The sequence below is a fragment of the Phaethon lepturus genome, unplaced genomic scaffold, assembly GCF_000687285.1.
Source record: "Phaethon lepturus isolate BGI_N335 unplaced genomic scaffold, ASM68728v1 scaffold14889, whole genome shotgun sequence".
NCBI lineage: Eukaryota > Metazoa > Chordata > Aves > Phaethontiformes > Phaethontidae > Phaethon > Phaethon lepturus.
In genome coordinates this window covers 24,785-42,756 of record NW_010562925.1, presented here as the reverse complement: position 1 = coordinate 42,756, position 17,972 = coordinate 24,785, and the positions used below count along the sequence as shown (strand labels likewise).

The 17,972-nt window shown below is 40.9% G+C and overlaps 1 protein-coding gene across 1 annotated transcript; it reads left to right on the top strand.

Annotated features, from left to right (window-relative positions):
• The first annotated feature begins 1,812 nt into the window (after nt 1-1,812).
• NUB1 (negative regulator of ubiquitin-like proteins 1) lies at nt 1,813-15,142 on the top strand. Its single transcript, XM_010294453.1, has 14 exons — nt 1,813-1,932; nt 2,019-2,180; nt 4,288-4,346; nt 4,931-5,001; nt 5,877-6,059; nt 7,601-7,689; nt 9,140-9,246; nt 10,101-10,287; nt 10,657-10,764; nt 10,919-11,071; nt 11,994-12,140; nt 12,484-12,582; nt 13,344-13,536; nt 14,464-15,142. The coding sequence occupies exons 1-14, from the start codon at nt 1,816-1,818 to the stop codon at nt 14,625-14,627; spliced, it is 1,839 nt and encodes a 612-aa protein (XP_010292755.1). The 5' UTR covers nt 1,813-1,815; the 3' UTR covers nt 14,628-15,142.
• The last annotated feature ends 2,830 nt before the right edge of the window (nt 15,143-17,972 follow it).

Sequence of the window (17,972 nt, the reverse complement as noted above, 5' to 3'; positions counted from 1 at the left end):
TTTTGTTTCTTAAGTAGAACTATAGCTATAAAGTGGTTCTTCAGCATAACCTAAAAGTGGGGAAAATGATGGTTACAGATTGTTCATGAGAATTGCCTGGCATGTTTTGGAAAAGGGGGAAAGCTGCATGAGTAACTTCAATGCAATCTTTTGAAAATTGAGTATGTTTGTTGCTTTCTGCTTTGTAAATGCTATGTTTTGCCTTGGTCCTAAAATAATAATTGCAACATCATCATCCCAGCAAGAAAAAGAATGCATCGTTGTCTCTCTCAGTGTGGACAGACACTGTGCAAATTGTATCGGTCAAACAGGAAGGATTGTTAAACCATTCACTTGCTCACTTAATCCTTCCAACTTCTCTTTAGAAGAGACTATTGTCTTCGCAGTGTTCAAAAGTTGTTTATAGCTGGCTAAAGCTGGGGTTGAGGTGAGGTTAACCAGTAAACTTGCCACATGTTGGATGTTTGCCTGCTTTTTTTTTTGCTCTCAAGTATTTTTTTTCTGAGTAAGGAACAGTGTCTGAAATTGGAAAAATGGATAGAAATGTTAAGATATTTATTTTCTGTCCCCTTTTCTCCTGAGTGCTCTGTGCTAATAAACAAGAATGAGAAAAGGAAACTACTGTGAAAGAAAAGTGAAAGTGATTAATCAAATCTCAATGCCAACCTTAGTGCATATATACCAACGTTTTAAAGGCTTTTCCCTATAAATTAAAGGGCATCTTCCATATGATTCCCAGTGTCCAAGAGCCAAAAATCTCCCATGCTTTAACAAGCACATATTTTGTTTTGTTTTTTTCTGTTAAGGTCACTGCGCCCACCTCTCCTTGCCAATTCTGTTGTCCCTATTTCTTGGGGATTTTTTTTTCAGGGATACGCTGATTCACCCAAAGACGTTAATGCTTTCTCTGAGCTGAATAAGAATAACCTGTGTGGTGAATTCTGCCTAAACTCCTGTGAGCCAGGGAGCTGCTCTGTTCAGATCATTATCATCATCTCCCCAGTGATGGTTAATGCCTGGTGCAGATTTACAGTACCCTTCATCTCTGATGTCAGCCTCTGCACTTTGTTGCTTGTGCCCAGTGTGCCTGTTCGAGCTTTGCAGTGGGAAGAGTGTCATCTTAGACTATGAAAAGTGGCATCCTGCTGTTCCATCTCTCTGAAACCAGAATTTTACAATACCATTTGGTGATACTATAAACTTGTTTGTTTGACAAATGGTTGAGATTGAGGAGGAGAGGCGTAGATCTCTCCTTGCTCTTAGCTTTTTGCACTCCAGCTGTTCTCACTTTACCAGAGGGCTGGGAGCTTTACCTTATGGTCTTCTCATGGTGGAGCTTGTGGTTCTGAGATGTTCTCCTGACACTTCTTTTCTGTCCTCCCAGAGAGACCAGTAATTCATGTTCAACCAACCAGTGGTGTAGAAAGGCTGTTAAACAGGGAAGTGGGAGACGCAGGAAGGCAGAGGTACAGCAAGGACACATTTTAGAGGTGGGGTGGATTGAGCAGCCCTGTCCAGGGCAGGGCAGAAGAATTAAATAATGGATTTTGATGAATTCGCACCTTCTGTAATTCCAACTGATGTGAGGGGTTAGGAGGACCTTTAATTTGTCTTGAAATGGCAAAGTCCAAAGCAGGGGGCTTCTGAATTATCCCTATTCCAATCTAGGTTTCACCCCTTTTCTAGTTTTGCAGAATTCCAAAATGTCACTTAGACTTCTTGAAGAAGTATAATATCTTAGTGCAAGAAAGCTATATGAAAAGGTTGATTATTTTTCTTTTGTTTCCCTTCCAATTGTGCTTTTGTTTTCAAAGAATGGCACAAAAGAAGTATTTAATAGCAAAACTGACAAGTTGCTTAAGAGAGGACAAAATTCAGCTATGGAAACCACCATATACAAATGAAAAAAAAGAAGCTGGTAAAGAGATGAAGGTAAATATTCTCTCTGAGTTGATGTTGTGCATCTTCCATGTCATGCTGCTGGTGCATTTTCCCAGTTTTTCTTGCTGTTTTCTTAGGAGCTTGTACAAAAGTATTCATCCAAGCTGAATATCAATGAGAATGATACAGAGAATATGCTTGAAGAAATACGGTGTAAAGCAATTGAGCGTGGAACAGGAAATGAAAATTTTAAAGTGACTGGGATTGCAAGACTTGATATCTATCTGCCTCGTAGAAAAGTAAGTGGCATTGCAGAAAAGTCAGGATAAGTAGCTTTACTTTGATGGCCTTTTGAGTTCTAGATATGCATCTAATGCCAATATTTTCACATCTTCAACTTTTTCAGGTGCTTCCTATGAGAGAGTGTTAGGTATATAAAATACGAGGGGAGGGGGAGTTATGTAGGTACATTTCAGTTTTCCAGGTATGTGGGAATATCAGGGCAAAGGAATATAATATTGGGAAATCAGTAGTTGTTGTCCCTTTAGATTTAATGAGAAATTATCTTTCAGTTAAGAAAAGTAAATTAGATTTAAGTGTCTGTCTAGTTCAATTTGATTCTTTCTGATGTAGCTGTTCATATTAGCAGTAAAGAGCAGATGTATTTTTTCAGCTGTAGAATACCTAAAGTTGAGTTAGCATATGAATATCACTGTATTACCACAGCTTTTGTTTAAATGATAGCTTTAATCTAAAAAAAACCCCAAACCTAAAAACAAAAAAAAAACCCCACACAAAAAATCTTGAAGTGCAGTAAGCAACTTGAACTTGTCATCATCTTAGGCCATGACATTGAAAAGAACTCCTTTAGCTTTTAACGGTGGCATGTGGCAGTGTTCTTATAGTGACGACATTATACTCATGTAACTATTCCAGCCCTGGCAGCTACTAAACTTACTTTAAAGTAGGTGTATCTAGTGTTTGAACTTGGAAATGAGAAGCAGGATTTTCTATTGTGATGGTGCTCATCTGTTCCCTTCTAAGTCAGGCTTCTCAAAGCTTCACAAAGGTAGAACTGCATTAAGTCTTGTCCTTTTGAAGCCAGGCTTCAGCCTCTAGTTTCAGGCATAAAATATGCCAGAATAATGATGGTTATCTAATTGAATCAGTGTCAGACTGGTCACCATACCAGAATCTGTGGCTACCTCTACCCTAGTCAGCTAAGCACAGGTGGGGGCCAGGCTGGCCATGGTTTGATGGACACCCATACTGCCAAGCTGTGAGCATCAGCTCTGAAGCGGTTTAGCCCAGGGCCCCTGGTACGCTGCCAGGCAGTGCCCAGGCACAGTGTGAGGGCTGACATGGGCTGGGGACCAATCTCATGTGGCACTCTGGATACAGCTGCTGTGCTTCGAAGGTTGAGAGGATTCAACCATATGGATGTGAAGTGTGCTGTGCAGGTTGGTCACAGGACAGAGCGCAGGCCCTTGGTTAGGTTCTTACTAATACAAAGCCTCTTAACTGTGAGTATTTCCCCCTTAAAAACTGTGTCTAGCAAGCAGAACTATCTCCAGTCACTTCTAGTTTTGATCTCATGCAGCAGCAGCGTGTTCCCCAATGCTGTACATCTTCATCCACTCTGATAACAGTGGAAGAGAACTTCTTTATTTAGGGGCGCTTAAAGGTTGTAGTCCTCTTATCAACAACAGAAGTGAATGTTTACTCTGGAAAAGGGCAATGTTTTTTTTCCAAACAAAGTCTTAGATGGTAACCTTTGCTTCAGAAGGATTTTTGATTTTTTTTTTTTTAACTGAATACTTGCAAAAACACAACACATAATCATGATTGTTCTCTCTCCTGTAGTGAAAAATAATTACCAGGGAATGTGAAGGGCTAAAGGATAGATGGTGTTAAGTGACTGCCATGCAGTTAAAACAAACAAATAGTTTTCATAATTCTTCATTACAATGCTACTGGGCCTAGGGGAATTAATTAATTTAAAATTCCAGTTTATCTAATCTGGGACCAGAAACACTAATAGGAATTAATCATAATTTAGCCAGTCACAGGTGAGTGGCATAATTACAAAGCAGAGTTAAGATTGGAAGTGCATAGTTAAATTAAGTCAGTTTAAATTGTTTGGTTCTGAATTTAGATTTATCTAATTCTGAATCTTCTGCTCTTATAAAACTTATTTTTAGCACTGTATAGCAAGTACAAGACTCCCTGCCTGGAAATTACTAATATGTATGCCCAACCATAACTCTGTTAACACGATTATCATTTAAAAAAGAAATGGCGGTTGTTGTAAAACAGTTAATTAAGAAAGTGTCCAAAGTATCTTGATATCGTGCTTTTTTTTTTTCCTTCCCTCCTCCTTTCCCCCACCCAATATAAATACTACAGAGCAGAAAAATCCCACTGGAAACTAACCTGTTCATCACTGGCAAGGAGCTCAGATCACAGTAAGTGTAATCACCCTTGCTTCTCCTCTAATGCAATAGCATACTGTCATACAGTACTAAAAAAAAAGACAAAGAGCACTGTTTGTTTATTTAAGCTTTTTCTTAGCATGTATGTTTGTTCAGTATGTCTGAATAGGATGTCCAGTGTCCCTGTAGGGCAGTTCTTCATGTAAGAAGCTGTGGTTTAACAGATAGAAAACAGGAAAGTTGCAACTGCGGAAGAAGATAGTTCTCTCTAAATGCCAAGCTAGTACCTGAGAAGGCACTAGTAATGTTCCAAATCTGTAACTAGACAGGTCTTCTGAACAGTGAATATTAGCTTCTCTTCCTTTTGTGTTTTTACGCCTAATAAAATCAGATTCTTTTCCGTCTGTTTTGCTTTTTCCCTTTCTGTATCCCGCATTTTCTCTATATGGAATACAAAGCTTTCTGATGATGTTATTTGACTTCTAGCAGCCTTTTATAGAAAAAGTTTTAAGCCAGTCAAGAGCATACTCATTTTTTCAAGTTTTATTATAAGGCTATACAATATTTCTGTTAAAATAGCAAATTTATATTCATGGATGAAATTATTTATTTCACAGGATAGCACAGGAACATGCATTAAAAGAAAACGCTATCAAAATAATTATAAATAAGAAGCAGCTTGACCTGGGTATGTATCTCTATTTGAGTATACTTTTATTATAATTTTCTAGTTTACTGATTCTCAGAAGAAAAAATTTCTTGCAACTCTGTTAATTTCAGAAATTCTCAAGGAATAGCAGTTATATTTGTCAGGCTCTGATCTACAGGAAATGTAATAAATTATAATGATCAAAATTCTCAGAGAAATTATAGGAATCTTGTAATGTGTTGAAAATCCATTTTTCAAGTGTTGAAACACTGAAAATGCATGTTTAAGAGAAACCCTAAATTTTTTCAAAAACCATATTGTATAACAGCATATTCAAAAACTTTTTGTAGTGTTTTACCTGTTTAACTTGTCAGACGTGTTGGGGGAAGTGATGACAAAAGCCTTCTCTTTATTGACGGCCTAAGCATCTGATGTATTTATTTCCCTTCGAATATGTCAGAATTAGAGCCATGGACTTGACAGTAGGAACACAGATTCAATCTCCAGTTCCTTTGTACTGTTACTGTTGTGGTATATGATCCTGGATATGTCATTATTCCAATTTTTGCCTGAAGATCAATTAACTGAAAAAGAAACAACTGTATTTTTTGAATGTTTTGAAAAAAGCAAGCAAAGAAACTTGCCAATCATTTAAAAAAATCACTTTTAAGCTGCAAGTCTGATTCTAATGTCTGAGTTTCAGCTGTATATGTCAGTAATTGGCGGGGGTTTTGATTGAGTTCTTGAGTCTAGTAATGACTGTAGTTCTTCAGTACAGTACAAGTAAGGCAAGGGGCTCTTTAGGTTGTTCTGTTTGTGGGTGGGTTTTTTCCCCACAATGGCAGTACAGTGTAAAATGGCCTCTCTTCACAAATAGAGTATTTGGATTGTATTTATCATAGTCTATTTTGCAGGCAAAACCCTTGAAGACCAAGGTGTAACACACAACGCGAAAGTGATGGTACTTCAACTGGAACAGAGTGATGAGGAAACTAAAAGAAAAGTGCAGGAAGAAGAACTTCAGTGCAAGAAAGAAAAAGAAATAAATGACAAGATGCAAAGAACTAAGAAGGGCTTGGAAATTCTAGCAGAGAGAGGTAAGGGAGATTGTTGGGGGAGGAGGTTCCGGGGGAGGCAGAAGATGGGTGTTCATTAATTTTTGCACATCAAAAATTATTTTCTCAGTGGGCTTTCAACACAGAAGAGTGCCTGTACTGTGGCTGGATTTCAGTTTACTTTTCTAGGTTTCTGTCTACTTGAAAACTGGATTTTAAGTTAACTAAAACTTCCTCTTCTCCTCCGACTCTTCTTACACAATTAGAACGCTAGAAAACATTTGGCACTTTAAGGATATAATATGAATCAATTACTATTTAATTGGTACTTGACAGTTAAGGGACTGACTCTTCAGAACAGGCTTTAAATTTATTGTAGACATCAGCACAGTGGAACAATGTATTAGAAGTCATTAATTTACCCCAGATAAGTCTGTGCGTAACCATGGTTTCATTGTGCAGAGCAACTCACTTGTCATTCTCATCTGTAAGGTGGCTGCTCTCTTCTCATTGTATTTGATGTTGATTGCTGGCAACTGTGGATTAAGTTAAAGGGTTATAGCCAATTTAACAGTAATACTTTTTCAAAATGAGGTTCTGTTTGTGAATTGCATTGCTAAATGGTGAGGTTAAATCACTTCTCCATTTTATTGTTTCAAAAATCCACAAACAAGAAACCGTGAAACTGAGTATGTAATGAATTCCTGCCAAATGCAAAAATACCAGAACAAAGCTTTTTTTTAACGGTCAGTGACAGCCTGTTTCTTACTATAATATCAGATTTTGAACTAATGGAAGAAGTTATTTGTTTATGGATTTAAGGGGTAATTTAAACTCCAACCCTTGAATCCTGTAGAGGGCCTCTTTAAGGTATTTAGCACTAACTGTCAGTTACAGCACAGTGCCAGAGTATAGAGTGGAGTCTGTAATGGGCTCACAGGCTGAAGGTTCTGTCTGAAGCAATGTGAACTGTAGAAAGGATTTGACAACCCTTTTGTTTCACCTGAGAAAAATTGCAGGGCAGAAGCTTTTAATCTCAGCAAACTCCTGCTTAACTGTCTTTTGCTTACAAGAAAAGCATCTTTCCATTTTAAATCAGGTGGAAGTGAAAACGAAGTTGATAGTTACAAGCATTAAAGGTGTGGGGCAAGGAAAATACTGAGCTGTATTTTTTCAAGTTTTATCAACTGTGCTCAGTTGTGTTTTTTTTTTAATATTCTATGCTTTATTTGATAAATCATTTCAAATGTTACATTGTGTAAAATGTAGGTGGTTTGTCTTCTGCAAAAAAAATTCTTTACAATTCATGTAACTCTTAACGCTGTGTCTAAATTTCTGGATGAACAGGGCCTTTTCCTTAGTAACCTTTCAAAAAGTTCCTCATGTTTGTCTGATCAGGGCCATTATTGGTAGGTATGTTCAAAAAAACGCACATGCAGCCTTTATTTGTAATTCTGATTTTTTTTTTGTCATTTGTTTGCTTTTTTGTTTAATGATGTACTTACTGACATAAACTTAGGACAACAGAGTTAATCTGTTGAAGGTGATACTTACAATTTACACTGCTTTTTCTTACCTTTCAGAAGAGTACTTGGATCCAGATTCAGTTCCATATCTAGATATAGCTAATCAGACTGGAAGGTCAATTGAGATTCCTCCTCAAGCTAAAAAAGTAGGTAAAAGTATCTTACAGAGTTACTAAGATGGCTTTTTAAAGCTTGATTTTGTGAATCAAATATGGGATTGAAATACAGTCAGACTCTTGGGGTATAGCCCTGGGTCCATTAGATGTTTGCTTAATAGAAATAATTTTGAAATAAAATTAAAGAACTACTGTACAATTGGGAATACTTCAGTCAGCTGGAGATATGGACCATACTGGGGTGAGTGCAAGATTAGACCTCTGATTGCTGATCTAATTGCAGGTCTAATCTTGCACTGACCCCTGCATGGTCCGTACCTTATTTCTGTGTTTTAAGATGAGCTTTAACTTTCCGAGCATTTACTTTAAATTTTGGGTACCCTACAATTACATGAAATAACTTGTTCATTAGGCCTCAGTTTTAGTTGGAAACTTGACAAGTGTCTCAATCGGACTCTTTTAAAATAGTTTTGAGATCTTTTCTACTGTGACCCCTTCTCAAATTTTAAGTCTGTTCATTCAAGAAAGTTCCACATTCTCAACTGAAAGTATCTTTGGTTGGGTGCATGCATTGAATTACAGGAGGATTGACATACCTGATGGTGGCTGCTGAAGCAGAAGAATAGCAATAGGTCCTATCTTTTAAGATTGCTGGATTTTCTGAAGATAAATAAAAATCTTTACAAATACTTGGAATTATACCCAGTAACAAAAGCAAACAAAAACCCAAAACCTTGGGATGAAATGAACAGGCCTCAACATGTGCTAACCAGTGCCCTAGCCTTTTCTGAGGCATACTATGTTTTCTACATCATCTGGAGTTTCTGGATGATTAGAATAACAACTGTCCATTCTCACAATGCATGCTGTCCTGATGAAGTGATGAAAGTAATAATTCACCCGAAGAGTTAAAGCATCACATGTTCAAGTGCAGAAGATTTCATCAGTATTGAACGTGGGTGAGAAGAAATATTGCAGGTTGTTTATATCCAGCAATATTATTTACATTTCCATTTGTCATGCTGTGGGAACTAGGATGTTTTCCTGCCGCATTCAAAATCTAGTTTTCATTTCTGAGGTTTTGCAGGAGGCAAATTGTTAGGTTTTACAAGATGGTTGTAATAGCAAAGGAAAACGAATCTGATGCTCTTAGGAAGTGCAGCACCCAGAAAAATGCTTAGCTCTTTATCACTCATCATTGAAAAATTTATCTAGGGTTGCATTCTTAAAATCAGCTTGTTGCGATGTTTCAGATGTCAGTAACATTCATTGCTTTTAATTTGACAGCATCTAACAGCAGATGGGAGTGTATGGGAGAGCATGCAGCGATGTGAAATAGTACTGCTCTTAAAGAACTGATACAATGGTATCTTTCTAGGAGGAACAAGGGCTCTAACAGATTACCTAGATACTTCTTTTTAGTTATGCAGTTGAGCTAAGCAGGTGCTAAAAAAAAAGGAACCTCAATCTGTTTTTCTAGGCACTGGTGCTGGCAATGGGTTACCATGAGAAGGGCAGAGCACTAATGAAGAAGAAAGAATATGAAATAGCACTGCCGTATTTGTTGGATGCTGATAAACACTTCTGGTAAGAACCTTTTTGAGTCCTTGTGTCTCTACCGTCAACCAAACACAGGAACAGTATTAGCTCTACCTGTGCGTATGAATTGGGCCAGTTTTGCCTGGGGTTACTTCACACCCCCTCTGGAGGTGGGAAACAGCAGACAAAGGCTCTGACTCGCAGTGATGGGTGGCTTCCTGTAGAACAGCTGAAACAGATACTGCCACTGGGCAATTTAATCTTTCATATCAACATAAACAGAAACTGTCAATATTCATGTACTAGGCTATAAATTGCATTAGCTTCAGAGACAGTTACAGATACTCACTTGCAATTGCTCCTGTGAAGTAATAATTTCTTGTAAATGTGGAGCAGACACCAGGGTTTCTGAAGGTAAACTACTTTCCTGTCAGCAGTCAGAGCCCTAAATTGCTCCGAGATCCCCAAAAGTAATATTGTCCCCATCTGTTTCTCATCTGTCTGCATGTGCAAGGAGACTGGCACAGGACTCGGTGTGTTCACATGCACTGAGGAAGACAGTTTCTCTGGGTAATCTTTGAGAGGACAGGGTTTCATTCCGTTCTGCTTTTAAAGACACACTGTCCTAAATAGTAACAAAATGAGTTGTGACTACTGTAATTCTCTGAGATGTAGTGTTATCATGAGTGTCCTGTATATTAGTGAATATGGTGAGAGATCAGTGCTTTATTAGGTTCCACTGACACCAGTTGGCTACCTCAAATATGAAGCGTGTGCTTTCTCGAACATGTGAGTGTGCATACTTCTAGCATGTTGTTTCATTAGTGTTAAAAAGTTGGGGGGCAGGGGGGAAATAAACAATGTCCTCCCAGAAAAAACAAAGTAACTGTGTTATTTTCCAGTGAGTGTAGCACGGAACTACTGAATACCGTTGATAATTACGCAGTACTGCAGCTGGATATAGTGTGGTGCTACTTCCGCCTGGAGCAGCTGGACTGCCTGGATGATGCAGAGAAGAAGCTGTCCACAGCACATAGGTGCTTCCAGAGGTGCTATGGGGAGAACCATGAAAGACTTATCGATATCAAAGTATGCTGGTTTTGATTTAATTAGGGTGGCTTTTTTCCTACATATATTCAGTTTTTGTTTATGTATTACAAGACTGACTTTTAGAAGTTTAAAGTTTTCTCGTGCCTCCTCAGCCTGTAATCTAGTTGTGTAATTGTCAGCATAGCGAAAGCATTGGACCTGACAAAAAGGTCATGGCAAATGTGCATTTGTATGCACAGACATCATCAGTGTGTTAGGTGTGATTCTTTATCTGCACACTAAGTGTCACATATTAGTTCCTATGTCGTCTTTAAGTGTGTAAAGTGTTCTATTGATAATGCATTGATGTTCTACTCTATGCTTCTACCCATGTGCCCCCTCCCCTCCCTTGTTTGAAAAATTCTTCAGGGAAGCTATGGTCGTGAGAAGGTTTTATTTCTACGGCTTTACCTCCTCCAAGGGATAGGACACTATCACAGTGGCAGAGAAAAGGAGGCTGCTGAGTATATTCAGAAGGTAAGACACCGTTAGGTAAAACTTCCGAGTCGTTCACAGTAGCTCCTGTGTCTGGGCACCTGTTCTTTGCCTACTCAGAAATACAGGGAGACTTTTTTTTGTTTGTATGTTAGCAACAGTGTAAGTAGTATCATTTTGTTCTTTCTATATACAGGCATCTCGTTTATACGAAGAGCTGTCCATAGATCCCGATAAAGTTGATCGTCTGTCACTCCTGGGATTTTCCGAACAGGAAGCTCGCCTTGCGCTGCGAGCATGCCATGGGAATGTGGAGCATGCTGCCAATCTTATCACCAACAGGAGAGAGGTATGGTGCAGTGCAAGTATTAAAACAAGGGTCATATTAGTTGGGGTGTCCATAAGATCCATGTTTTGTGTGACTAGTGCATCATGGTGCTAAATTAAGGACTTTGATTATCCTTTGGCACTGTTAGTGTAACTAACAGTTTGGCAGCTTTTGCCACAAGTTTGAAACCACAACTCAGTACAGCAAGGGAAGCTCTGTCCCAAAACATGTGGGATGAGAGAGCCAAGGACCTGTGGTTGTACCACAGAAGTGCATAGGAAGACTCTGCACCAGTACTGCGTGTGGGAACAAAAACACAGTGATCGAGCTGTCACTTCTGGGCTTGGCTGATCTGAAAGACAAGAGGCTGCACAATAAAGTGCTATGAGGGTAACCCTCAAGCTACACCGTATTACGGCTTTGGACTTGGAAGATCCAGGAGAGGAGAGGGCCTTTTTTTTGTGCTAAAGTGTTGTCCAGATCTGAAGTGCCTGAAGTTACATTTGGTAAGCTGAGGTGGCACTTCGAGACTTCAGATAGTGAAATGTAGACAGAAAAGTCAAATGCCTGAGAGGAGGGCTGAACAGAACTCCTTGGCTACATGCCCAGTTCTGAGACTGTGTCCTTGGCAAGCCTTGTCTACAGGCCCATCTGCCAAATGGGTTTATCACTTACCACACAGGGCCTATAATAGCTGCAATAGAATAAGATCCGATCTGCAGAGCGGAAGTATGGCAGCAGTGCTAGCGCATGGAAATGCAACTTTATTTAGTAACGAGTGTCTAGCAGCACAGCCTGTATCTAAAAAAAAAAATAATAAAATAATCCCTTTTCCTTAAGAGATTCAAACTCAAAGAAGTAAATCCAAGAAACGCTATATGCACAGAGGAAGGCTGAAGCATTCCTGTGCATGGTTAGCTTTGTAATGGCTGTGTCCTTGCAGGAAAAGGCACAGATAAGGAGGGAGGAGAGAGCTAAAAGAAGGCAGCGACTGGAAGACATAAACACCTTGAAAAGTATGGGCTATACAGAGAGAGCTGCTCAAGTAGCTCTTCGTAATACACAAGGAAACCTGGACCAAGCCTTTAAGGTAAGTGATTTTCAGGAGTAATACTTTTGTGTTAAAAAAAAAAAAAAAAAAAAAAAAAAACACCCAAAAAAAAAAAACCAAACCAAAACCCTTGCATTTTTTTGTTTAGGAGATTCTCGCTTTCTGTAGTCTATGTAGTCTAGATTCTGTGATTCTGTATTCATTAGTTTATAGCTATCTTTTCTGAACTAATGACTGAACTTCCACTTCCTGATCTGATGAATCGATACCATTTAAGTCGTCTGAGGCTTGCTTATATCAACTGTTGGGCTAAACAGATATCCATACTGAGGACCATGACATCTCTATTGCTCTATTCTGATCCCTTCCTGTTTTCTTGTAGTTTATTCTTGACAATCCTGAGTTATTGTTGGAAGACGATGATGATGATGATCCTGTGGCCATGGACCAGTTTCAGGTTTCCCAGGAAAGTATTGATCAAGTAAGTTAGACCTTTTTGCTTTCTTAGGAGTTGGTTGTCTTGTTTCGGAATTATGCCTTCAAACACACCAGATCTTCCTTAAGCAAAGCTGTAGAAATATTCTTTGACCCATGTCACTCAGGCTGTCACACGTCCACTGCCTGGCATCTGCTCTTCACGGTGAACTCATGCTCAGGCTAAAATGTAATTCCTGTGTACTTCACGCCCATCCCATCAACCTGTCACGCACAGATGCGGAGGGAAGTGTGAGCACTCTAAAGCTTGATCTCAAAAAAGACAGAAAATGAGAAGCTTATTCAAGTCTCTAAACATTGCAGTGCACAAAGGAAAGAGTTGGAATGTGTCTTTCTCCTCATAGGCTGTCTGAAAAACTCTTCAGTAGTTTGGGTGGCTATGTAATTAATGTCAGATAGGCAAGCAAACTATATTGCCCAGAAAAAGTAAATAGCATGTGCATGCTTCTGATATGCTGGAGTGCTTTTAAGTTTCCTTTTGAAAAACAGAAAAAGAATTGGTCCAATATTAAACAAGAGGCTCTTGATTCTGTTCAACATCCTCATTCCTTTAATAGGTCACTGCCCTGTTGTTAACTGTTCCAGTAAACCAGACTCAGTGTCCTGGAATTCCTGGCATGCAGCGCTTTCCTCTGTACTAGAGGAATGACTGTAGGATGCAGAGTCAGATTTCTGGGAGACCCTGGCGCTGGATGAGCTTGGAATTCTCCAGATTTTTTTCTTCCCCCCCGCCCTTTTCTCCTGTAGCTGATGTATATGGGTTTCAGCCGTGAGTCAGCCGAGCAAGCTTTAAAGGTCTTTAAAGGCAATATCCACTTAGCTTCCCAAACCCTGGCTCATTACGGGGGAGTTCTTCCCGCTTCGCTGCAGCTGTCTCCAGAGGGGTCCAGTCCATCAGAAGAATCGGCTTCATCAAAAGACTCACCTACAGAATCTGCAGGTAAGAACTGCTGTATGTAATAGGGAGAGAAGCGCGAAGGGGGAAGGCTGCTCTCCTAACTCTTGCGCAAAAGGATTAAGCGATTTCTGCTTAAAATACTGGTAGAGGGCCTTGAGTGATGCCCCAGACTACTTTTATTAGTAACGTAGTTACAGGCAAGGCACCCGTTGTGCCAGATAAGCGATAGCCCTGTCAGTCAGCAACAGCCCTATACGGAACCCCAAGGGACACCTATGTATCGGCTGTAGGCAGCGTGCAAGGTGAATGCAGCCCAGAAGAAAGGGTAACCTCCAGAGGCGTCCTGGGAAGGGCTGAGAGGAAATGGCTGCTGAGTGGGCTATGGCTTTAGCACACCAGGGCGGAGGCCTCGAGTGTCTGTGTCCCCACGAGGAGCACATGGCCCTCTCCAGCACACAAGCAGCTCTGGCTTCTCCCATCTAATTGTACTCGCTCACACCAGTTCTCTCTAAAAACAAACCAACCTCTCCCTGCCTGATGGAGTGTGTTCCCTGGACCTAGCACTGATGGTATTTTTGCTTTGCTAATACCCGGGTTCTGACTGTTAGGAAGTTTATTCCAAATCTGTGCTATACGGTCAGCTGATTTGACCACATACTCCTTCCTTGCATCCCTTACGTGATAGAATTGTAACTGATACTTGCCATTAGCAAAGAGGAAACTTGTGCATACTCTCTCTCTCCCCGCGCTGTTATTTGTCAGAGCTGTGGTGATCCCTGTTGTACAGCTAAGGGCTTTCCTACAGCCTTAAATAATAGGGAAGAATTGCCATCCTGCAATATCCTTTGCAGAGCAATTTTAGCTGTGGTAGTTTTACAGTAACAGACTTGCAGAGCAGTCGTGCTGGTGAAAGAGGGGAAGTACCAACTGCTTTGAGGTGAATTCACTGCTGCTGCTTCTTATTGGAAGGTTCTTCTAGTTCACCAACAGATGAAGACATGGAGACTGATGCGGTCAATGAAATCCTAGAGGATATTCCTGAACATGAAGAGGATTATCTGGATTTAACACTGGAGGAAGAGGAACAGATCATTCATGAATACTTATCCTATATACAAGTACCACAGCATTAAATCCCATTACATCTACTTCAGTTATACGTATTTACCTTGACAAATTGAGTTTGGATTATAAATGCACCTTCAGCTTATCTCTTACTAAATGCCTTGAATTCAGTTAAACTATAGGTGGAACATTTAATTCCTGCTTATTTATAAATCTGCTTAAAGCCTACATTTGTGATACATTGTAATTTATTGTCATAGCAGAAAAATAGAAACATTTATTTTCAGAAGAAAATTTAATAGAACTAAACTATATTTTTATTGTGGAAATAAGTTAATTCACTTAGTATTCAAGTAAAGAAGCATTTCTATACCATTTTAAGATACCAGCTTTAAGAAAAAAAGTGAGTTTGTGAATCAGAAACCGAGCTCATGAGGTTATAGAGGAATCAACTTACAGACTGTTCTTTTTCTTCTGAAAGATTTCTGAGACACTTATGTATCTGTTGTGCATGGATTTATACTGTGTTCTGCTTGTCACTTCATGCAGGTGCTACACAGGCAATAAAGGTAACTGTGCTGCTGCTACTCGTAGTAAGAGTTTTCTATGCTTTGGTTTTAAAAACCAGTAGGCACTGTCCTGTTGGCCCCCACTGACCTGTGCACTGGTATTTCCTTTTATAACTAAATAATCTGTTTCCTGAAGCAGCTCCTCTTAACCTCCTGCAGGTGTGTGGCCTAAGCTTGAGGCAATTCTGTAATCAGCTGCTGGACAAAGCTTGGCTCAGGCACTGTCTCGGCAGTTGTACCCAGCTTCAGCGTTCTGGAGGAGTATTTGGGTGTTTTGTGTGTGTTGAAGAACACCCCGTTTTCTGTTATGTAAGCACCCCTCTCCGCTGGGAACTGAAGTTCCCCATCTTGCCAGCTTTTCTTAAAAATGGTTTATTCACTTTCCCTAACTTCAGTCTCTCGGCAGAGGGAGCTCGTGGCCCGGCTGGAGCTGGTGGGAACGGGGCGCTGGCAGGGGGCCCTGCTCGGAGCTGGGCTGCTGGAAAACGAACCTTCCCTGCGGGGACGGGTCACTCTTGCCCAGCTTCTATCGGTGAGAAACGAGGGCTTGAACTTCTCTTGGGGTGAGCACGATACTGGAGGAAGAGCAGCTTTGGCCTGCAAAATGACTGCTCAGGGCAGTAGGTTTCAGCAGTGGGTTTGTTTGTTTGTTTGTTTTTTTCCTGGCTACCTTAGCCAAGGGCAGCAAAAAGCAGGCAGTGATTGCACTGCTGAGGAATTATTTCTATTTCATGTCATACTTCAGCATCAAGTGCTGTAAAAATTGAGTCGTTCTGTATCCCCTCCCAGAAGGCTGAAGCATTTCTAAAGCCAGTACTATGAGCTGCTGAGGAGAAAAGACAGCCCCAGCAACCCGTAGATCCTGTTTCGCTGTAGGAGAGCATTGAAGCACTACTAGACAAAATGCACTACAAAACCAGAATATACAAAGGAACTGAAAATGAGAAAACCAAAGTGATGGGGGTAGTTTTAACAAGAAGTAGGTGGGAAAGTGCAGATTTATTCCTTCCTTAGCCAGAGGGGTTCCCAAACCTCCTTCCATTACTTTATGCTAGCCCGTAGGCATGCACTGAAGGCAGTGTGGGACTCTGCTGCACCATTTCTCCTCTTTGAAGTGGCCTGCACAGCAAACTGGCAGTGACAACTGAAGAAGTGAACATTTGTCCTTGGGGAATTTAAAATTGGCATCCTAACATGCAGTGCTTGTCAGAGAAGCCATTCCTCAATGATGAAATTCTGCCCCTGCTGCCCTTGTGTAATTCCATGCACAGCTTTAAGTGATCAGCAGGACAAGAGGCATTGGCTAAAAGTTTTAAGTTGATTTTGACTGTGTATTTGAAGACAGAAGTGGTAATGGCTCATTAACTCTACTCTTTAAGATCTATGTCTATTAAATCCATTTGCTAATTCTATCTGCAGCTGCTGTATGGCCAAGATAAGCTCTCATGTCTAACATACTGTGTGCAAAGCTTTAGACAAAAGGTGGAGCCCAGACCATCTGTGCAGCTCCATCCATTTCTGCTACTTGGCATTGACCTCAAAAGCAAAATACAAACAAAATTAGCTGCATTGCAAGCCCTCACCCCAGCAACGAGAGCCACCATCTCACAAGTGTTTCCCCCAGGGCCCTACTGAGCTGTGATGACAGGACTGAGAGGTTTAAGGTGGAGTTAGTTACTTAAGTCTACACTATGCAGATGACCTCCCAAATCAGTCTCTCTTGGTAGGCATTTAACGTAATTAAAATGCCATTTCCTACTAGACGGGGAAACCTGCTGGGTGAAAGCTAACAATGCTGCTCAGCAGGAGAGGTGAGCAGGGTACCTAGCAGCCATGACAGACCCAGCCCCATGCCACAGTGGGGATGCCACAGTGTCCCACACTCTGGGACAGCTTCAGAGTAGGGGTCTTCAGTGCCACCACGGCAAGCCCTGACCCAGTGCCTGTGGCTCTTTGTTGTCTCTGCTTTCCCTTAGGACCAGGCTTTGGTTTGTGTCCGGTCGCTTCTTCCCCTGAGTAGGGAAACGGGGCTCTGGCAGTCTGGGGCCTGGCAGGAGGCAGGACAGGTCCATAGCATGCCTGGCTCCAGCCCCAGCAGCGAGAAACAGGCAAGAAAAGTTTCTCCCCCCCCCATATTCCATCCGTTCTTAACTGTTGTGCATCTACAGCCAGCCACATCCCCTCTAAATGAGAAGAAAATAAAAACTAGACAGTTAGTTGCCTGTAGATGCCACATGTTTATTAGTCCATTCTAAAAAAGGATTACAGCATTTTTATCTTGCTGTAGTACAGAATAAATAAAGCCATAAAAATAAAAACATGTGGTTAGATATTTTTTGTACTGGTTTTACAAAGAGTTATATCTGCAAATAGAAAAATAGAAGAACCCTTGTTTATTCATGGCTCAGTGGTTATCAGAGAGGGATGAACCTGGAAAAAGACTGGGAGAACTTCTCTTGAGTTCAGTGGCTTATCCGATGCTACAACCCTCCCAGCAAACCAAGGCCAGACATAAAACCTCTTCAGGAGGAAGGAGAACAAATCTAGAGCACCCAATAAATGCTCCAGTTTCCTCTGAAAACCACAATTCCACATTCTCAGTGGATATAAGGAAAACCTTTCCCCACAAGGACAGTCAAGCAGTGGGCCAGGCTGCCCAGAGAGGTGGTGCCACCACCACCATAGACCCGGTGCCTAGTGAAGAGCTTCCCACTTCCCCCTGTGGCAAGGCACAGCCCTCCGGAGGAGCCCACCAGAAGCTTCCCAGCCAGGGGACAGCGCCTGGGGGTAAGCAGGCGGCTGGAAGCACATGCCCCTGGCAGCGCACAGAAGAACGTGTGAGGC